Genomic DNA, 22,990 nt, shown 5'->3' on the forward strand with positions numbered 1-22,990 from the left:
CTGGAGTTTCAGCTTTAGCATCATTCCTTCCAAAGAACACCCAGGGCTGATCTCCTTCAGAATGGACTGGTGGGATCTCCTTGCAGTCCAAGGGACTCTCAAGAGTCTTCTCCAACACCACAGTTCAAAAGCATCAATTCTTCCCGCGCTCAGCCTTCTTCACAGTCCAACTCTCACATCCATACATGACCACAGGAAAAACCATAGCCTTGACTAGACAAACCTTTGTTGGCAAAGTAATGTCTCTGCTTTTGAATATGCTATCTAGGTTGGTCATCACTTTCCTTCCAAGGAGTAAGCGTCTTTTAATTTCATGGCTGCAGTCACCATCTGTAGTGATTTTGGAGCCCAGAAAAATAAAGTCTGACACTGTTTCCACTGTTTCCCCATCCATTCCCCATGAAGTGGTGGGACCGGATGCCATGATCTTCGTTTTCTGAATGTTGAGCTTTAAGCCAACTTTTTCACTCTCTGCTTTCACTTTCATCAAGAGGCTTTTGAGTTCCTCTTCACTTTCTGCCATAAGGGTGGTGTCATCTGTATATCTGAGGTTATTGATATTTCTCCCGGCAATCTTGATTCCAGCTTGTGTTTCTTCCAGTCCAGCGTTTCTCATGAGGTACTCTGCATATAAGTTAAATAAACAGGGTGATAATATACAGCCTTGACGAACTCCTTTTCCTATTTGGAACCAGTCTGTGGTTCCATGTCCAGTTCTAACTGTTGCTTCCTGACCTGCATACAAATTTCTCAAGAGGCAGATCAGGTGGTCTGGTATTCCCATCTCTTTCAGAATTTTCCACAGTTTATTGTGATCCACACAGTCAAAGGCTTTGGCATAGTCAATAAAGCAGAAATAGATGTTTTTCTGGAACTCTTGCTTTTTCTATGATCCAGCGGATGTTGGCAATTTGCTAACTGAAATAGATGCTGCTAAAAACAAACAAAAACGCAAGAACTAAATGAGGGGGAGAATTCACTGTGTACAAAGGAAGGGAAATGGCTGCAAGAAACAATGGCAGGGGACTTTCCTGGCGGTCTAGTGATTAAGACAGCATTCCCAATGCAGGGGTCACAGGTTCCATCCCTGGTTAGGGAACTAAGATCCCACATTCCATACAGCACAGCCAAAAAATAGATCTACATTTAAAATAAAAAAGAAAGAAACAGTGGTCTATTCCTCTATTGGGTATCCAACCTGGAAAGCTTAAATCCCAGGATGGATTCTCCCAGCTGAGAGCTGAGACAGAGAAGCAAAAATTTATTTCAAAATCTAAAGTTGGAGAAGGGAGACTTCCCTGGTGGTCCAGGGGTTGGATCACCACACTTCCACTGCAGGGGGGGCACAGGTTTGATCCCTGGTCAGCGTACTGGGATCTCACATGCCATGTGGCACAGCCCAAAAATAGAGAAAAAAAAATGTTGGAGAAAGGACTTGCTGAATCATACTTTCCTTCGAAGCCCAAGGTACTCAATGGTTCCAACAACAACAGCTGATGAAGTACCCGATTACCACCGTCTGGTTCAAACTCTTAATCAGCTGCTTGGAGGAGGAAGTTTCTTCCCCCCCAATTCCTGTGTGACAGGAAATGAAGCAAGAGATAAGGGGGCATGTGTGCACACATATGCCTGACATTCACAGGGTGGCTCGAGGGAGGACGAGCCTGTATCTCTGTGTTTACAGAACATCATGGCTTCCTCCACAGCCTGGCACTGCTCTTTACCTAGGCTGCAGGCCAGTAAGGCTGCTCCACAGGCCAGCTAATGAGTTTGCCTCTTCTGAAGCCCTGCTATCGGCCGGGCTGATCCTGAGAGAGAGGACAGAGTTCAGGGCATGCCACTGAAAAGATGACATTGGCTTTTTCTCTCACTCTGAGTTACACAGACATACCCTCCCCCTCAAATCTTTCCTGGCACTCTTGATAAGACAGTAAGATGCTTCTTCCTTCTGTACAGTTACCATCTCAAGGAGCCGAGCGTCCCCGCCAACAGGCTCCCCATGAAAAATCATCTGGCTGCTTCGGACCTTTGCTTGACTTCAAGTTGCAGTCCTCAGAGCAGCAGCACGGAGAACCACTGGGAGCATAAGGGGAAGGCAGAATCTCAGGCTCCATCCCCTTTCCACTAGATCAGAACGTGTTTTCTGGGTCTTCCCTGGTGGCCCAGCGGCTAAGACTCTGAGGTCCCAATGCAAGAGGGCAGGATTCGATCCCTGGTCAGGGAACCAGATCCCCACATGTCGCAACTGAGAGTTCAAATGCCACAACTAACGATCCCTCGTGCTGCCACGAAGATCAAAGATCCCGCACATAACAAATAAGACCTGGCACAGCCAGCCAAATAAAAAAAAATAAAACAAATCTGTTTTAAAAAGAACATGCATTTTTTACAAACTCTCCAGGTGACTTCTAAGAAGGGTTCTAGAACCACCTACACTGATTACAATCACTCTCATCTGGGGCCAGTATGAAGAGATGACCCCTGAGAATCAAGCTCTCCTCTATCTCACTCCCAGTTAAAGATGCACAGAAACTGCCCAGGCACTTCCCAGTCTCCTCCTTAACTCAGAACTCGGGTTCCTAATTACAAGGACCACCAGCCTGTATTGGGCACGGGGAGTGTGCAGGTGTTGGGCTAGGCTCCCTCTGGGCTGAACTGCATTTCATCTTCACCACAAGCCTGCGGGAGGCACTGATATTATTCCTCCTTTACAGATGGAGAAGCAGGTGACCACACGAGGTCATGGCACTCACCTGAGCCCACAGAGATGCCAAGTGCAGCACGCACCCTGGCAGTCGGGTGCAGTGCCCACTCCCCTACTCTGCCCTCCCCACATCAGCCAGAAAGGAGGAAAAGGGAGTCGACAGGTGCCAGCCGCTCACAGGTATGACCCTGTCTGGAAAAGGTGCCTCATGCTCTGCAGGTGACCCTGCGCTTAAACTCTGGATTGGAGGCTCCGTCCCCAAAGGATGAGAGGAAGCCTTTCTCCTCCCCATAAGGCTGAACTTCACTCGCCTTCCCACTTTCCCAGAATATTCACTTTGCTGGTGTAAAAGTGCTGCCCAGAGGTTAGCCACCCCCACCCCCTCGCCCCACCCCGCCCCGCCACTCTGAAATTTTATTGAAGTAATGTGTGCATGTGGGCTCAGTCGTATCCGACTCTTTGCAACCTCCATGGACTGTAGCCCCATGGACTGTAACCCCCACAATCTGTAGCCCTGGGTTCTCCAGACCAGAATAGTGGAGTGGGGTGCCATTTCCTTCTCCAGGGGATCTTCCCCACCCAGGGATCAAACCCTCGTCCTGTGTCTCCTGCATTGGCAGGCAAGTACCAGCTAACCCACCGGAGAAGCCATTATTTACAGTTGATTTAAAATGTTCTGTTAATTTCTGCTCTACAGCAAAGCGACTGAGCTATTCATATATGCTGCTGCTGCTGCTGCTGCTGCTGCTGCTGCTGCTAAGTCGCTTCAGTCGTGTCCGACTCCATGCGACCCCATAGACGGCAGCCCACCAGGCTCTGCCGTCCCTGGGATTCTCCAGGCAAGAACACTGGAGTGGGTTGCCACTGCCTTCTCCATTGTGTGAAAGTGAAAAGTGAAAGTGAAGTCACTCAGTCGTGTCCAACTCGAACCGACCCCATGGACTGCAGCCTACCAGGCTCCTCCATCCATGGGATTTTCTAGGCAAGAGTATTGGAGTGGCTTGCCATTGCCTTCTCCGATTCATATATAATCCTTTTCATATTCTTTTCCATTATGGCTTGTCACAGGATATTGAATATACAGTTCCCTGTGCTATACAATATGACCTTGATGTTTAGGAGAGAATAAAAGCAAAACATTCTCTGGTATAAATTGTACCAGTGTAGTCTTAGGTCAGTCTCCCAAGGCATTAGAAACAAAAGCAAAAATAAACAAATGGGACCTGATCAAATTTACAAGGTTTTGCAACAAGGAAACCTAGACAAAATGCAAAAACAACCTACAGAATGAGAGAAGATATTTGCAAACAATGCAACTAACAAGGGATTAATTTCCAAAATATATGAACAGCTTATACAACTCAACAACAACAAAAAAAAACAAGCAACCCAAACAAAAAACGGGCAGAAGACCTAAATAGACATTTCTCCAAAGAAGACGTACAGAAGGCCAATAGGCACATGAAAAGATGCTCAATATTGATAATGACTGCGGCTGCTGCTGCTAAGTCGTTTCAGTCGTGTCCGACTCTGTGCAACCCCATGGACTGCAGCCTACCAGGCTTCTCCGTCCATGGGATTAGAGAAATGCAAATCAAAACTACAATAAGGTGCCGCCTCTCTAAATGAGCAGTTCACGCACCTATCTGGAAATGTGGGCCCATCTGTTCATCTGCCGGCCCCAGCCATGCTCATGGATTGTCTGATTTCCTGTCCGAGGCAATCCTGCCAGGCAGCGTTTCGTGTTTTTACTGAGACGATGGGCACACTGCTCGTAAGTGGCAGGGCTGGGGTCTGAACCCAGGGGCCCACGTCCAAGGGCGTGCTCTTTCCAGTCCCTGTGAACTCCCTCCTATGTGGCAGGTTAAGTGCACTCCATTTTTCCAACACAGCCACTTCCTTGGTTGACCCGTGTCAGGGGAAGCTGGTCACCAGGGCTCCCATCCAGCCACCCATCCAGCTCTGAACCTACCCCTCACCCTCTGAGAGCAAACCACGGGTCAGTTCCCCAGGGACACAGGTAGTAGGAAAGGGTTGAACCACAGCTGCCTCCTCAGGAAGGCTTGGAACGGACACTGTCCCCAAGGTTTCCTCTCTCCCACAAATACCGCAGCAGTGATTCGGAGGCCGAAACTACAGCCAGATCAAGGACAGCAAGTGGGGATTAAAAACCTTAAACCCATTAGGTCTGCTTTCAGGCATTTGATCCCCAAACCAAAACTTCCCCGGGGACCCATGTTTTAGTTACAGGAGTGGAATTCAATCGCTGCATGTCCACCGCACCTCAGGGAAACCCCAGGAATCACTCCACGTCCATTCCTAGGCAAAACACAGCCAGGACTGGATGAGCCGGAGCCAGGAAAGTTACCTGACCATGCCAAATCCTGCACTCCCTGAGAAGGAAACTGGTGGAATTCCACGACCAACGGGGAAAGAACAGAGTCACAGGGAAGGGCCCGCCTCGGAGAGGAATTAAACCCCCTTGGCCGCCCTGGATGGGAATAAAGGGTCCTCAGAGGCTGCTGCCCCGGCCAGGGGCTCAGGCCCTGGTAGATACACCCAGAGACGGAAACATGGCAAAGAGCTGAGGTTTTCCTTCCCCACCTGAGAGCATTAGGTAGACATTAAAATCTGAGAGCCAGAGCACGTTGCAGAACTCCGGAAACCTGGGTCTTGAGGTCTTCCTATTGGTTTCTTGAAAAAATTTTTCTTCTCTAAGAAAAACAGGTCAATACTTTTACATTTACTTTTTTTTTTTTTTGGCTAAGATCCTCACCAGCTCCTTGGAAGTGTGGATTTAGCTCCCAGACTTATCTGGATGCTGGCATGAAGGACAGGGCTCCCCAGAATAGGAATGGCTTCCAATCTGCTCTCTGAGAGAAGGAAGAGCCATGCGAAATGACAGGTTTTATCGCACCCTTGTCAGAATGGCCATCATCAAAAAAGACTGCAGATAACAAATGTAGAGAAAAGGGAACCCTCCCACACTGTTGGTGGGTATGGAAACTGGGGCAGCCACCATGGAGGTTCCTTAAAAACCTGAAAATAGAATCCCCATACGATCCACAATTCCATTCGTAGAAAACAAAAACACTAATTTGAAAAGATACATGCATCCCAATATTCACAGCAGTATTATTTACAATAGCCAAGACTTGGAAGCAACCTAAGTGTCCAGCGACAGATGAATGGATAAAGATGTGGTATATATACAATGTGATATTACTCAGCCACAAGAAAGCAAGCAAATGGCAAAATTTCAAGAACATGGGTGGACTTGGACGGTGTTATGCTTGGTGAAATAAGTCAGAGAAAGACACATACTATATGCAATCACTCATGTGTGGAACCTAAACCATAAAACAAAAAAATGAACATAACAAAACAGAAACAGACTCAGATACAGGGAACTAGTGCTCGCCAAAGGGGAGAGGGAAGCAGGGAGGAGCAAGACAGTGGTAGGAAATTGTGCGTGTGTTAGTCACTCGATCGTGTCTGACTCTTGCGACCCCATGGACTGTAGCCCACCAGGCTCCTCTGTCCACAGAATTCTCCAAGCAAGAATACTGGAGTGGGTTGCCATTCCAGTTTCCACGGGATTTTCCTGACCTAGGGATTGAACCCAGGTCTCTGCATTGCAGGCAGATTCTTTACTGCCTGAGCTACCAAGGAAGCCCTAAAGAGGTACAAATTACTGTACATAAATAAGCTACAAGCATACATTGAACAGCACAGGGAATGTAGTCAATATTTTATAATTACTTTATAAGAAGTATAATCTATAAAAATATTGAATCACTATGTTGTACACTTGAAACACATAATATTGTAAACCAATTATACTTGGATTTTAAAAAGATTTTTAAAAACTTCAGGCTTTACAGTCCCACAAGTCTCCTATGAAAATAGCCAACTCAGATCTTTGGAAACAGACATATGAATAAATAAACAAAAATGCAGACTGATGCTGGGCATGACCAAAATTTTACAGACGACACATAATAAAGAGCGTCTCATTCATTTCTGTATGGAGTGCTGATGCTCAAATTTTGATAAATGAATGAATCAACAAATGCTCTGAAAGCAAAATTTTAGCATATGAAGTCAGGATGAAGATCATTAGCTTGGAATGCTGGCTCAAAGAAACAGGAAGAAACAGCTACTCAGATTTATCCAGGTTCTACTACGTGGTACACGTTATGTTTCAGGCTTTGCAGACATAATCTCATTTAATTCCCCCCACAATGTCATGCAGTACAAACTCTCTTTGTTCCTCTTTCACAGAGGAGAGACTGAGGCTCAAACACCTAAAGCAACTTGCTAAGAACACACAGCTTCTAAATGGGGGCGAAGGCAGGCTGGCAGGGCCACTGTACATCTCGGCAGCGCACCTGCTATGGCTCAGACCACAGATTTGGTTGTTGCTAGGGAACCAGGTGGCAACCCACTCCAGTGTTCTTGCCTGGAGAATCCCAGGGACGGGGGAGCCTGGTGGGCTGCCGTCTATAGGGTCGCACAGAGTCGGACATGACTGAAGTGACTTAGCAGCAGCAGCAGGGAACCAGGGGCCCTAAGGAAGGCAGAGTCAGGAAGGACCCCACTCCCCTGAGTGTAGAACATCCACTTCAGGACCCGAGCTGGTGGAGAGGTGGTGCCAGGACCCTGCATACTGCTGCCCTTGGAGGGGCCTGCACACAGCCAACTTTGCTCTGGGGTGTGTGCGTGTTGCAGCATTTCCAGGCTAGACAGTCCAGAAGGGCTGGGAGAGGTTCAACATACCAACAGATGAACTGAGATGGAAGAAATTCATCCCATGCCTTTTTGACGCTGAGCTTTGCAGGGGGCGGGGGGCAGACCTAAATCATCTTTGCTCTCATACTTCTGGCCATTTATACAGAAATTCTGAGGCTGAGTGGGTTTCTTTAACAATATTACAAATCCAGGAGTGAATCCTGAACACCAGCAGAGGTGGCATCCTTCCCCATCTACTCTCCAAAGGAAACTTTTTCAGTAAGCCGTGGCAGCCAGGAGCACTCAAGGGAGCAGATGGAGGGAGGGAAACCCAGAGAGGTTAGGATGGATACAGGGAATTCCAGAACGTTCCATATTTCCTAGGACATATCTGTCCTAACTGTGACCTAGGGTGAGCGAAGACCCTACAAACATCCCTGGCAGGATGACTGGTCCCTCTTTCCTGAGGGACTGAGCATCTCTGGAAAGCAAAACCCCAGTATCTCCACACAGGTAGCCAGTGGGTCCTGAATAAACATCTGCAAAGGGTGTCATTGGTAAGCTTCCAGAACCTTCTCAGGAAAGCAGGACAGAGTCTCACAACACAGATGTCTGGGTGCCTTGAGGCCCTAAACTCTTCTTGAGAGGCAAAGGTGCAGGCCTCAGTTCAACTACTCTGTCCCTCCATGCCTCAGTTTCCCCCTTGTGAATGAGGCTACAATGACGACTAGCTGAAGCAATTGTAGGGAATGTTGAGTCAATACACATGAAGCAGGTAGAACGGTACTCAACATGGGCTAAGCAATCAGCAGTGCTGTGGCTGCCGCTGCTACAAATTTAAACTCGTAACAAGAGTCCCAGAAAAGCAGAAACTGGGGACCAAGTGACCCTGTGGTTTCAAAGACTGGATTCTCACCAATCTTGGATTCGCTTTCACTTCCTAAGGCTCCCTCTAGCAAAAAAAAAAAAAAAAAAAAGGTGATGATCAAACACTTTTCTCTGCTTCGGCCTCAGTTCAACTACTCTGTCCCTCCAGATCCACACAGCTTAAGGCTTTGTGGGTCACAAGATACCAGGGTTGCAGCTCTGGTCAGAGGCTCAGGATAAGGTGGGAGCTCTCTTCCTCCTCCGCCCCTCGCCTGTGATTTCCCCGAGGTCAGGAAGAGTCACCCTGCAAGTCTGCTTCGGGGCTTATCCTAACAGCCCAGAATCCCAGCACTGCCTGGGCTGATACAGCAGGATGAGCAGGAGCACAGATTATCCCTGCCACGCCACAGGCCGAGGGACACACCTCACACGACCCTTCACACATGACGGGCTCCGTGTCTACCACTGAGCCCAGCACCTCGTCCATCGGGCTGCAAGGGGACAGTGAGCTGACAGCCGCCAGCTGCCGCCCCTTTCAGGCAATCAAGCTGAGGCCAGGCCTTCCCCAGGCAACCACGGGGGCTGACTATGATCATATGGGGTGCTGGGGATTGGGGATGCCCCTGTTGAGTTAGCTAAGACTTCTTCTTACTGATGTTTATTGAAGTATAGTTGAATTACAACATTGTTAATTCCTACTATAGAGCAAAGTGATTCAGTTGTGTGTATATATATATATTATATATATATATACACATTCTTTTTTTAAATATTCTTTTCCACTATGGCTTATCATAGGATATTTTTTAAATTGGAGGACAGTTACTTTACAATGTTGTGTTAGTTTCTGCTGTACAGCAATGTGAATCAGCTGTTAAGTATACTTATATCTTATTCCTCTTGACTCTCCCTCCCACCCCCTCATCGCACCCATCTAGGTCATCACGGAGCACCAGGCTGAGTTCCCTATTCTATACAGCAGCTTCCCCCTAAGTTGACTGAGACTTTTATCAGGCCCGCATCACCGTCTGAGGCTTTCCCTGCCCAATTCTGTTTCATCTCCCCTGTTCTTTCATCCGCCTTACTCCCCGTACCCATAATTCTTTTCAACTCCTATCTCTGTCTTAGCATCTGCTTCCCAGAGGACCCAGACTGACCGAGGGCCCCAGTGCACACTGATTAGCCAAGGCTGGAATGGACCCTGGTCAAGGCATGTAACTCCGTGAGCCTTACTTCTCCATCTGGCAAACTAGACACCAGTCACCATGTGGTCCTGAAGATTCCCCTAGAGACTATCACACTTGTGAAAGATTGGACCTCTTGCAGATGCCCAGCAAGTCCTATCTGATGGGGTCATTTGTTTTGATTTCTTAAAGTTACATTTCTTAAAGTTTCAAGTTAAACCCTTGAAAGCAAGTGGTTTCTGAGAACACCATGGCTGCTTTTAATAAATGTGACAACAGCATCCTCCGCAGACAGATCACAATGGGAGTTATCAGAAGGAGACTGTTTCCTGACCAGCAGCAGCTCGCTGGGGACTCAGAGCTGGCCGGGGCCCGGCCCTTCACACTCTCACACTCTGGGCTGTTAGAGACTGGCTGGAGAGAGTCTGTCTTCTTGCCTTGGAAGGTTCTCTCCGGAGTGTGACAGCTGCCTCTGCCCCGGCCAGTGTTCAGCACTAGCTCAGGAAACAGCACCCTTGCCAGTTTCTTGAGATCTTCAGGGAAATGTCACGGAAACCCTCAAGGGATGCTGTCCAGGGCCCCTTAGAACTGGGGCCTCATACGCGTGTCATCTCTTCTTGAGCACTTTCAAAAAGCAGGCACTGCAGGGCTAGTAAGAACCTGGAACAAGATCTGAAAAAGCTACTTCCAGAAAACCCAGATGGGGAAGTGGGGTTACAGCCCAGCCTGAGAGCTGGGCAAAGACCTCGCCACAGGGGTTATGAGACAGCCTGGCTGCCACCAGCATCTCTGGGTGCCTCTGCACAAAGCCAGGTCGGGGTGGGGAACAGGGCCCATGGTCCCAGCATCCCCCTTCCAAAGGTTCTATTTTCATGGGGCTCTTTTCTGCCTATCAGAACTCCCCCTGCCTGCCTGAGGACCTGCCCTCCCACATCGGAGCCCACATCTTATTTCTGCCTGACGTACAAGGGGAGAAGCCCACAGTCTTCTCATCCATCAGGCTGAGTGCATTTTTCATTCTTGAATCGCTAGCCCTCAGCATAGAGCAGGCACTCCAATGTTTGATGGATGAAAAGAGGCTGACAGCTATTAAGTTTTAATTAAATTTAAGCTCCCTCATTTCAGTTTTAATACTCAGATATGCAGAGGCTGACTTTTTTTTCTTGGTTACATTGCCTTTGGATCTCTATTGAGCTGTTTAAGACACAAGTCAGGGACTTCCCTGGCAGTCTGGTGGTTAAGACTTCACCTTCCAATGCAGGGGGTGCCAGTTTGATCCCTGATCAGGGAACTAAGATACCACATGCCTCATGGCCAAAAAATCAAAACATAATACAGAAGTGATATTGTAACAAATTCAATAGTAACTTAAAAAAAAAAAAGACACAAGTCATTGCTTCAAACAAGCACTGGAACTCTCCACAATGGTGAAAATGTTCTGTGTGCTGTTGAAAACAGCACCCATAAGGCACCTGTGGCTACTGACAAGTTGAAATGTGGTGGTGTGACTGCAGGTCTGAATTCTTCATTTTATTTGGCTGCAATTTTTTTTTTTTTTTTGGCTACACGGTATGGGATGCAGGATCTTAGCTCCCCAACCAGGGATCAAACCCATGCCCTCAGCAGTGAAAGCACAGTCTTAACCACTGGACCACCTGGGAAATCCCTGGTAGTAATTAATTCAAATGGCAATACAGCTGGCTCGTGGCCACTGCACTGGCAGTGCAGAACCAGCTAGCTTGTTCTCTTAATTCTCAAGCTTCATGCAAATGAGAGGATGCCATGTTCCCCTCGGCTCTGAATCGCCTCCTGTTCCTCACTGAGTGATGCTCAGACAACCTTAACAAAGCGAATGCCGGCGCCTCTTCCATTTCCGAGCACTTGCTCTGGGCCGGAGCACAGCCGTCTTGATGTGTCCCGGGAGATGGGGCAGGAAGCACGTCTCCAGAAAGGAAGCCAGGGCACCCAACCGCCTCAGACTCCGGGGCGTCTGGGGCCCAGAGGAAGGAGGGGAGGGGAGGGTGTGAAAGAACCCCGTTCCGGGGCCTGGACGCCTGCCGGGCTGCATGTATTTATCTCACAGGGTGTCACAGTTGTCTGCCCTGCAGCTGAGGGACTGTCCATGTCTACAGGAAGGGGACAGAAATCTGCTCTGTCCGTGTTCCCTGGTACCTCTTGCTTGTTGTTCAAATGGGGCAAGAAGAGCTGGGGGTGGCAGGTTTGGGAGAGGACGCTAGCTCAGGGCAGGCAGACAGGGATCACTGGGAAAAAACAGAAACCGAGTCCCTTGCTGTTTGCATCCAAACCGATACCAGCGACGTCTATCACACTCCCTGGGGTACTGCGGTCCATCTGGCCAGGGGGACAACGCTCACTGCCCAGAGCATGCGGCAGAGGCCACTCAAGCCACACCCTCGGAGAGAGGTGGGGTCGTGCTCCGTTCTCAACGCAGCATGACTGCAAGTGCAGGATGAGGGTCCGCGGCTCAGAAGGCAAGCCCCCCACCACCACCCCACACACGGAGAGCTAGGACCTCAGGTCAGTGACAATTCTGGTTTAAAAACGAAATGCTTGGAATGCTCAGTTATGGGGTTCGAGAAGACACAGACTAGTCCCCATAACTAGTTCTGCTGACAGAGCACATGCGGGTGCTCTGTGATGTGTGCCTGGGGGGCCCTCGGTCCGGGGACCCCTCCTCTCTGACCCCTGCAGAGCCCCCACTCTCCCCGCCACGCAGCACTCCCCTCCCTCCTTACCTTACACAAGACAAATCCTCCCACCTGTAAAAGGTGTTTAATTAGCATGAGGCAAAACTATTAAACCATGAAAGACTGAATGAAGAAGCTACAGAATAATCTCTGCTCAAGAAGAAAGACGAAAGACATGAGGTTTAGTGAACACCGCCTTCTGTTCCATTCAGAGTTTCAATACATGACTTTTCCTCGTCAAGTCTACCACTTACACCCAACCCGACTCTGTCATCTTTTTGAAGTCTCCTTCATGTAGGTGGCTCTGCTCCCCCATTGGACTGGAGCAGCCCTTTGGTACATTACTCCACAATTAATACATCCCCCTAAAGTTCACATTTCAGCTTCATTGGCACTATGGAAACTCAGAGAAAATGCCTGAAAGCCTCCCTCCCTCTCTGACAGAGTGATTCTAAGCCCAGGAACTTATGCAAAGGAAATAATTAAGGATGTCCGCAAGGCTTTTGTTAGAAGGATGTTTACCCTGCTGCTGTTTATAATCGTGAATCATTGGAAACAACTTGCCTGTCCCTCAAGCAAAGCTAAAAGATCCAGGACCCAAGAACTGCCTGGTAGGTAGAGCCCAACCATCAGTCACTAAGTCAATCAATAAACCCCAGAGCTGAAAGTTAAGGTAGAGACCGAGTAGCAGTTCCAGATTCCACAGGGCCTGAATCCTACAAATACAGGACAACTACCCTTAAGAAAATGAATACAAAATTATGAGTACAGAATTAAGCACAGGGCCTGGGTAGAGGCCTATGCAAGTGGGAGGCCTTTGGAGGAAGTTTCGTGATTATCACAGTAAGTCTAGCCTCTAAAGATAGAAGGAAAAGAAAGAAGAAAATAGGAGATGCTGGAAGTCTCTTCCTTCAAAGGCCATGGTATACCAAGACTGGGCAACCCAGTCAGCAGAGAATAATGTTCAAGGTCTAAGACCGAGAAGCGAGAGAAGGGAGACAAGATGCTTGGCGCTGGTTGAGTCGCTCAGTCATGTCTGAGCCCATGGACTGTAGCCTGCCAGGCCCCTCTGTCCATGGGATTCTCCAGGCAAGAATACTGGAGTGGGTTGCCATTCCCTTCTCCAGAGGATCTTCCTGATGCAGGAATCAAACCTGGGTCTCCTGCATTGCAGGCAGATTCTTTACTGACTAAGCTATGACAAAAGCCCAAGATGCTTGGAAGAAACAGCAGAAGGATACAAGTCAAGGAGATAAGCAAGAACTAATACAAAATCAAGGCAGTGTGGAGTAGGGGAGAGGCAAAGGAAAAGCTGCTTTAAATAGATCACAGGAGGGATTAGTTGGTACTTGAAAATTTATAGGGACAAGAAGTCAGATAAAAAGAGCAGGCTGTTGGGAGATTGGGATTCTACTATGTGTAAAATAGGAAATTAATGAGAACCTACTGTAGAGCATAGGGAACCCTACATAATACTCTGTGGTGATAGAAAGGGAAAGGAAATCCAAGCAAGAGGGGATATACATACATGTATCACTGATTCACCTTGTACAGTGGAAACTACCATGACACTGTAAAGCAACTATACTCCAAGAGAATTTAATAAAAATAAGTCATGGAGATGTAATATGCAGCACGGTGACTATAGTTAACAATATTGTATTGCATATTTAAAAGTTGCTAAGAGAGTAGTAAAGTCTTCAAAGTTCTCATGGCACACCAAATTGTAACTGTGTCTGATGACCGATGTTAGGATGAACTTATTGTGGTGACCATTTCAAAATATATATGTATATCAAGTCATTATGCTGTACACCTGGAATTAATGTTATGTGTGAATTATATCTCAATAATAATATAAAAAAAGAATAAGAAAAAAAAGAGCAGCCCACTCAGTATAAGAAGCAGAGAGAAAGCTTTTGAGACCAGCAGCCTGGCTGTGATGAGGGGCTCCTCTGAATCCCTGAAATATCTGCCCCACATCTCCCGTGACACCACGGCCACTAACCAGCATGACCCTCCATCCTCAACCCCTCTCTGCCACATACCCTGGGTCTTTCCCTGCACTTGCCAAATTTATTCACATCACACAGGCTTTCCTCATCCCCTTTTTTAAAACAAAGCAGACTGGGAACATCCCTGGTGGTCCAATAGTTAAGACTGTGCTTCCACTGCAGGGGGCCCAGGTTTGATCTCTGGTTGGGGACCTAAAGATCCTACATGCAGTGCGGCTTGGCCAAAAGACTTTAAAAACAAAAAAAGCAGACTGAACTCTTTTTCCAGGTCTTGACTCCCCCTACTTGCTCTGAGCTAGGGCAGCTTCCACCTGCGGCCCGTCCAAGTCCAGGAGGTAGGTCCTGGCAGCTCTCTGTACGGTAAAGGTCCTCCCGCATCAGTGATGCTTCAGCTTCCCCGCCTGCCCCTCCTCAGCAGCCCCCTGCCCCGACTAGTCCTATTTTTGACAGCCCTCCCCACATGCTTTGTGCCAAGGTCACACGGTCCCGGAGCCTAGCCTCGGATCCTGGGATGTGTTCTCTACCTGCTCCTGCCCAGGCCACCTTCTCTACCAAATTCAAAGTCCACAGGGCACACTGAGTACACGGGATGACACAGAAAAGGTGTCAGCCTGCTTTGCTGTCAAGGGGGGATTTGGCAATTGCAGGAAATGACAGTTGGCCTTTAACTCAGGAACTGGGGTAAACAGTAGGGAGGGAGACAGGGAACTGGGCAGGAGCTACACAAAGACCTTCAAAGCTGGTTCTCCTGGAGGCAGCTCTCCTAAACGTCATGATTGTTAAAGGGCTGGCAGGTCACAAAGTTCCCGATTTTCCAGGAATGCTCAAGACGAATCTACCAACCCTCCCAGTTCCATCAGTCTCTGTCCAATTCCAGGCGGAACTGCAAGCTGAGCACAGAGGAGGTCTTTGCCCTTCCAGCCTGCAATCCCTAAGGATGCTCACAATAAAACCAGTCCAGGACTAGCTGCCGCCTAGGCCCCACTGGGGAACTATCCACCCTCTAACTCTTTGAGGAGTGCCTGACCCCTCCTGGGGTTGTTTCATTTGCCCTTAGGCGGGAGGAAAGGGCCAAGGAGAGACCAACCTCCCTGGTGCTTCTCCTCTGGGGTTGGCCACTCAAGCTCTGTGCCCCTTTGCAGATGGTGCCTAATGAGGAGAGCTCTCAGGGGGACTTTCAGGGGGCAGCTGTCCTCCTCGACCTCTATACAGTGCTTGTCTCCAGGGCAGCCGCCTCCATGTGTGGTGAGACCCAGGCCGCCCCAGAAATCACTCACTAGCCAGCCCTACCGGCCTTGTCACTGAGTGTCCTGGATTGTCCCCCTTCCCTGCCTTCCCGACCCTCTCGGCTCGCTTCCCCAGAGGGCCTGATGAGCCTGAGGACCACTCAGTTGGCATCTCCCCCAGGAACACCGAGCCCACTCCCCCTCGCATTTCGCGGTTACACCGCTTCCAGCTGCAAAGCCGGCAGGAGACGCCTAAACCGGGAGAGTTGGGGGGGCGGGGGGTGTCACCAAGAGTTCTCGAAACTGAGAAGTCTGCCGGTCACCCCGGAGAGGGACGTTCGAGGTGCTGGCCCGGCCTCCCGAGCCCCGTGGAGGCAGAGGAACCAAGTTACTTCGCGCCCCTGAGTTAAGCCGAGACTGCCTGGGAGGCCGAGGGGCAATCCCGGCGGTTCTCCCACCCGGAGAGGCGCCCGGCCCCCTCCTCCTGGGGAGCCCACCGGGTCGTCCGGGAGCGGAGACCGTGTCTTCCCTCGTCCCTTCTTTTCCTAGGCGGCCGGGCTGCACGCAACGGAGACATTTAAATCGCCCCCTCGGGACGGCGGCATGGAGAGGCCGGAAAGGCGGCGGCGGCCTCGGGGCTGCAGCGGGACCGGGCCGGGCCGGGCCGGGCCGGGCCGGGCTGCGGTCGGGGTCCGGGCCGGGAGGGCACTCACCAGCGCGTGTTGTCGTGGAAGTGCTCCAGCACCGCGTAGCCGAAGAAGGACCCGGCAGGACCTTGGAAGCGCACTGGGCGCTGCGGGTCCAGGTTGTAGGCGCCCGCAGGGGTCCCTGCAGCCACCAACGCCAGGAGCAGCGCGCGGAGCCCCCCGGCGCCCCTCTGCGCCGCCGAGCCGCCCATCCCCAGCTGGCCGCCGCCCTCCCCTGAGCCCCGCGAGCAGGGCGCCGAGCGCGCCGGCGGAGGGGCCGAGGGGTCCGCCGACGGCCGAGAGTCTCCTGGGGGCCGGAACTCTGCGCTCGGGCTCAGGAGGGACGCGGTGCCGGGCTGGGGGCGGTGGGCCGAGCGGGAGCCGTAGGACAGCACAGGGGCGGCCCGGAGCGGCCGGCGTCCTCTGTCCAGCCGAGAAGTGTGCGCGCTCGGAGCGAGTGGGTCCCGGGCCGGGCGGCGCTGGACTGCGGAGAGGCGCGCCCGCGGGGTGGGCGGCCTGAGTGGCCGGCGGCGGAACGGCGCAGCAGCGCTCCCTGCGGGCCGCGAGCCCGGCACCACCTCCCGCGGCCGCGGAGGAGCCCAGAGACCCGCCCCAGCGCCCAGTGTCCCCGGCGAGCCCTGGGCGCCGGGTCCTGAGCCCACCCTACTTGTATTTTGTGTTTTTACTCTTTATTTCTTGATATGTCTTTGTAGGAACCATTAATTTTATTAATTTTTTTAAAGAACCCACTTTTAACGTTAATGATTTTATTTCTGTAACGCATTTACTTTCCAATTTTAAAATTTTATCAATTTGTTTTTTACCTTTCTTTTCTTCTACTTTCTCTAGATTTGCAACATTTTTCTCTAGTACCATGAGATGAACGCTTAGATTTTTAGCCTTACGATTTTTCTTTTTCTAATATATATTATTTGTAATATGCATTATATATAAATATTATACTGCTCCTTGGAAGAAAAGCTATGACCAACCTAGACAGCATATTAAAATACAGAGTACTTACTTTGCCAACAAAGGTCTGTCTAGTCAAAGCTATGGTTTTTCCAGTAGTCATGTATGGATATGAGAGTTAGACCATAAAGAAAGGTGAGCGCCAAAGAATTGATGCTTTTGAACTGTGGTGTTGGAGAAGACTCCTGAGAATCCCTTGGACAGCAAGGAGATCCAACCAGTCCATCCTAAAGGAGATCAGTCCTGGGTGTTCATTGGAAGGACTGATGCTGAAGCTGAAACTCCAATACTTTGGCCACCTGATGCGAAGAGCTGACCCTGATGCTGGGAAAGATTGAAGACAGGAGGAGAAGGGGACGACAGAGGATGAGATGCTTGGATGGCATCACTGACTCAATGGACATGAGTTTGAGTAAGCTCTGGGAGTTGGTGTGGACAGAGAAGCCTGGTGTGCTGCACTCCATGGGTCTCAAAGAGTCAGACACGACTGAGCAACTGAACTGATGATACACGTGTACACACACACACTAAATTTCCCTGTGAGCACTGTTTGAGCTGTAATTCCACAAGTTCTAACATGTTGAAAATATGATGACAAATGTAGGCTTTTGTTGTTGTTCAGTCACTAAGTCCTGTATGACTCTTTGCCATCCCATTCCAGGCTCCTCTGTCCACATGCGCATTAAAAAAAAGGTATGAGGGAGTTCCCTGGTAGCTTAGTGGTTAGGATTCTGCGCTTTCACTACCATTGCCCAGGTTCAGTCCCCAGTCAGGGAACTGAGATCCAGTGAGCCACAGATCATGTCCCCCTGACAAAATAATAACAATAATAGAGATGAGGAAACTAAGGCACTGAAGCTAAGTGATTTATCTGAGTGTCCCAGGATGAACAGCAAGGATTCAAAGAGAGGTCTGAGTGGGGAGAGGGCAGGGATAATATGGGGGTGGAGGAGTGGGAGATACAAACCATTAGATGTAAAATATGCTTAAGGATGTATTTTGCAACATGGGGAACACAGTCAATATTTTATAATAATTGGAGTGTAACCTTTTGAAATTATATTTTTAGAATTTTTAAAAGAATGGACATAATCAAAAAAATTGATAAAATATAAAACAAGTAAGCAATAAATAAAATTAATAATGCCCCCCCCCAAAAAAAAGAGGTCTGGATGTTTACCTGAAACATTAGTTATGGTTACAGTTGAGATTGTGGGCTATTCTTGCTGACTTACACATCATCTATCCATCTATCTTCCTACTTACCTATCCACCATCTATCTATCCTTTTGTACTGCCTAAGTTGTCTACAGAGAGCCACCAATGGGATGTAGAAGATGCTCTATCCATAAAGCCAAAGCATTCATCAAAGTGAAATCCTGTTAGAATAGCCTGGCCTCTGTTGAGGGGCCGAAACTCACTTGCACTCCCAGCATAGGTTAAGGAGACCAGCCAACCTATGGAAGAAAGTTATCCTTACCATATTGTCAAAGAAGGGAGAGAAAGCAAAAGGGCCAAGATCATTCACAACCTGATAATCATTCTCTAAATGATTGATACTTGGCTTAATATGCTTGTTGATGTTAATTCTTCAGAAGTTGCCGACTTTATTTTTTTATGTAAGACAAACTACATTTCCACATGGTTTTGAAATCCAGAAAGTTCATAGGAAGGGCAAGTACTATCACCAAACCTTCAACTATAATAGCAGGCAGAGATTTAAACAAATACTTTACCATTGAATTATTTCATATGCCAAAAACTCCCACTGTTATTATCGAGTGCAATATTTCCAACCTGCTTCCATGCTCAAAACAAATGTTTTTTTCCAGAGATCCAAATTTAGTGAAACTGCTTTAAGTAACAACCATCAGTGTTAGAATAGGTAATGCCACATTTTTAAAACATGTCTTCAGTTCAGTTCAGTCTCTCAGTTGTGTCCAACTCTTTGCGACCCCATGGACTGCAGCACACCAGGCCTCCCTGTCCATCACCAACTCCCAGAGTTCACCCAAACTCATGTCCATTGAATCGGTGATGCCATCCAGCCATCTCATCCTCTGTCGTCCCCTTCTCCTCCTGCCCTCAATCTTTCCCAGCATCAAGGTCTTTTCCAATGAGTCAGCTCTTTGCATCAGATGGCCGAAGTATTGGAGTTTCAGCTTCAGCATCAGTCCTTCCAATGAACACCCAGGACTGATCTCCTTTAGGATGGACTGGTTGGATCTCCTTGCAGTCCAAGGGACTCTCGAGTCTTCTCCAACACCACAGTTCAAAAGTATCTATTCTTTGGCACTCAGTTTTCTTTAAACATGTCTTACCTCAATTTAAATATTAAGACTATCATGGCACTTGTCAAAAGATAAAAATTTTTGAATGGTATTTCTAGGTTGTGGTTTAGGGCAATGAGTAAGGAGCTCTGGTGCTTATAATCCCAGTGTGGTGGGTTGTCGGATGGATAGCCTGTGGAGGGTGCCAGGACAAAAGCCCCACAGACTGGGTGGCTTAAACAACAGCAATTAATTTTCTAACAGTTCTGAAGGCTGAAAGTCCAACCAACGTCAAGTTGCCAGCAGGGCTGGTGACCGGTGGGAGCTCTCCCCTTGCGCTGCAGCCAGCCACCTTCTTGCTGTGTGTCATTCAACCTCTTCCTCATGTAAATGCATGGAGAGAAAGCCAGCTCTCTGATGGGTCTTCTTATAAGGGCACTAGTCCTATCGGGGAGGGGCTCCAGTCTTATGACCTCTTTTAACTTCAGTTACTTCCTTACTTGGAGTACAGTCACACTTGGGGGTTAGCACACACAAATTCTGGGGGGACACATACCTTCAGCTGTAGTAACATCATATAGGTCACCTAGAGAAGTTACTAAACTCTCCAAGCCTCTATTTGTAAAGAGAGGATCATGGAGGTTGTTGTGGGCTTCAGTGACATATGCCTTGGAAAGCACACTGTACTGTGTTTGGCACATAGGAAGCAAGCAATAAATGTTAGCAATTTAATATTATTATGATGATGATGCAATTTATTTAACTGTTAGAAATAGCTGTCTGTATTTGGAGTAAAAGAGAAAAAATTCAAAACACTGTTCTTAATGCAGCTTCATGGTTAAGTGGGCAATTTTAGAACCTTCTTTGACTTAAAAGTTCAAGACCTTGGCTTCCCATGGCCTGGCAGCTATAACCTCATCCTCCTGTCGGTGGCCCACCCCAGCTGGGCTTCCTTCTCTACAGTCACTTTTGTAAATTGTCAAATCTGCCTCCAGATTTGACAAATTGTCAAATCAGCTTTCCAGATGTGAGCCACTAGTGGACGCTCCTGAAATATCCTCCTTAGTGATTTCCTGCAGCTGCTACCCACTGTTCTGAGGCTTTAAATGCAGTGTGTGCAATGCCTCTGTATGTGTGTGTGTGTGTTTGTGTGTGTGTGCGTGTGTGCGCGCGCACTACCTTTCCTCTGTGCTCCTAAAAGGCTTCCCTGATAGCTCAGTTGGTAAAAAAAAAAAAAATCTGTCTGCAATCCAGACCACCCCCACCCCGCCATTTCAATCCCTTTCATAGTTATTAACTGCTTCCCTCACTGGAGTGCTTTCTGGAAGGGCTGGCTTCACTGGTTCAGCTCAAACACTCAGCAGCCTGCTAAGGCATTCGAGCTTGGAGGGGCACTTCCTCTTTCTGTATCATGTGGCATCACCTGAGGGTCTCGGGGGTACTCACCGGGTGGCAGAGCTTCTCCGAAGGACCCAGCACACCTTCACGCACGTGGCTGGTGCTCTGCTGGGAACGACTGAAAGTCTGAGCTTGGCTGGGACGTCAGCAGTGACACAGACACACAGCCTCTCCAACATGGACAGAACTGTCCACAGTTTCATTTCTAAAAAAATGGTCACATGTTCCCCTCTGATGGTGGGACCTGGTGAACTTTCCCCAACATGCAAGCAGCAAAGATGCAAACCAAAGTGTCCTGACAACAATTGGCATATGTGGTCTGTACTGGTGGCCTTTCAAATACTGAGATTCTTCTACAGACACGAATGTTGCCCACAGGTTCCATTCAAGTTGGACAATAATGCATCAGTTACAGTCTCTCCTCTCAACACAGGTCTCCAGGAATGAGACAAATGTGGTTTTGATCCATAATAAAGTTGGAAGATCAGAAGGGGGTTTCCTTTTAGATAAGAAATCTTGAAAATCCCTGAAACATGGAAGTCAGTCTAATCAGATTTTGAAAGGAATCCTACGCTTAGGCACACATGGGAGAGGACTCTTCCTTAGAAGAGGAGATTGGGCAGTGGTTCCAATGATGCTCAAAATCTGAAGGTACCGGAGAGCAGGAAATAGCAGCTTAGAGCTCCAAATGGGGCATGAGCAGGGACACCAGAGTAGGAACTGCCAGGGCAGCATGCCCTGTCCTGTCCTCACTGCCCCTGGGACCAGGCAGCAGCAGTAGAGCTATCTGCTTCCATGTGGGACCACGAAGAATGAGTCTTTAGACAGTGTCCCAGGGGATGGATACACCAGGGACGCGTGAGGACTTCCTGCCCCCAAGAGAGCGCCCTCTGGTGGCACTGTGTTGACTCTCACCCCTCATCCTGGAGTGGGGCACGACAAGGCAGAAGACCAATCAACCAGGGTCCTCAAATATGACTTCTCAGCTAAGTATCAAAAGCAAGAATGACGTCACCCTCTTACTGTAACAATTATGCTGAGGAAACAAAGCTCATAGACTGAGCTGAACTGAATAATTGCTCTTCTCAAGGAGATGCAAGATTCAGTTCAGTTCAGTCACTCAGTCGTGTCCGACGCTTTGCGACCCCATGAATTGCAGCACGCCAGCCCTCCCTGTCCATTACCAACTCCCGGAGTTCACTCAAACTCAGGTCCATCCAGTCGGTGATGCCATCCAACCATCTCATCCTCTGTCGTCCCCTTCTCCTCCTGCCCCCAATCCCTCTCAGCATCAGGGTCTTTTCCAATGAGTCAACTCTTCGCATGAGGTGGCCAAAGTATTGCAGTTTCAGCTTTAGCATCAGTCCTTCCAATGAACACCCAGGACTGATCTCCTTTAGAATGGACTGGTTGGATCTCCTTGCAGTCCAAGGGACTCTCAAGAGTCTTCTCCAACACCACAGTTCAAAAGCATCAATTCTTCAGCGCTCAGCTTTCTTCACAGTCCAACTCTCACATCCATACATGACCACTGGAAAAATCACAGCCTTGACTAGACAGACCTTTGTTGGCAAAGTAATGTCTCTGCTTTTGAATATGCTATCTAGGTTGGTCATAACTTTCCTTCCAAGGAGTAAGCGTCTTTTAATTTCATGGCTGCAGTCACCATCTGCAGTGATTTTGGAGCTCCCCAAAATAAAGTCTGACACTGTTTCTACTGTTTCCCCATCTATTTCCCATGAAGTGATGGGACCGGATGCCATGATCTTCATTTCCTGAATGCTGAGCTTTAAGCCAACTTTTTCAGTCTCCTCTTTCACTTTCATCAAGGGGCTTTTGAGTTCCTCTTCACTTTCTGCCAAAGGGTGGTGTCATCTGCATATCTGAGATTATTGATATTTCTCCCGGCAATCTTGATTCCAGCTTGTGCTTCTTCCAGCCCAGCGTTTCTCATGATGTACTCTGCATACGAGTTAAATAAGCAGGGTAACAATATACAGCCTTGACGTACTCCTTTTCCTATTTGGAACCAGTCTGTTGTTCCATGTCCAGTTCTAACTGTTGCTTCCTGACCTGCATATAGGTTTCTCAAGAGGCAGGTCAGGTGGTCTGGTATTCCCATCTCTTGAAGAATTTTCCACAGTTGATTGTGATCCACACAGTCAAAGGCTTTGGCATAGTCAATAAAAATGATGACTGATTTGATTTTTATTTTAAATATTTGATCAT

At 48.5% G+C, this 22,990-nt stretch overlaps 1 protein-coding gene across 1 annotated transcript in view; it reads right to left on the minus strand.

The window, feature by feature from the left end:
* ITGA9 (integrin subunit alpha 9) overlaps positions 1-16,613 on the minus strand; it is a 363,244-nt gene extending 346,631 nt beyond the window's left edge. The window contains exon 1 of the mRNA XM_027523417.1: positions 16,149-16,613. Coding sequence (XP_027379218.1) covers positions 16,149-16,333 — 185 coding nt within the window. The 5' untranslated portion in view covers positions 16,334-16,613. The remainder of the gene's footprint in view (positions 1-16,148) is intronic.
* Between the last annotated feature and the right edge of the window lie 6,377 nt (positions 16,614-22,990).

Source organism: Bos indicus x Bos taurus, chromosome 22 (genome assembly GCF_003369695.1).
Source record: "Bos indicus x Bos taurus breed Angus x Brahman F1 hybrid chromosome 22, Bos_hybrid_MaternalHap_v2.0, whole genome shotgun sequence".
Taxonomy (NCBI): Eukaryota; Metazoa; Chordata; class Mammalia; order Artiodactyla; family Bovidae; genus Bos; species Bos indicus x Bos taurus.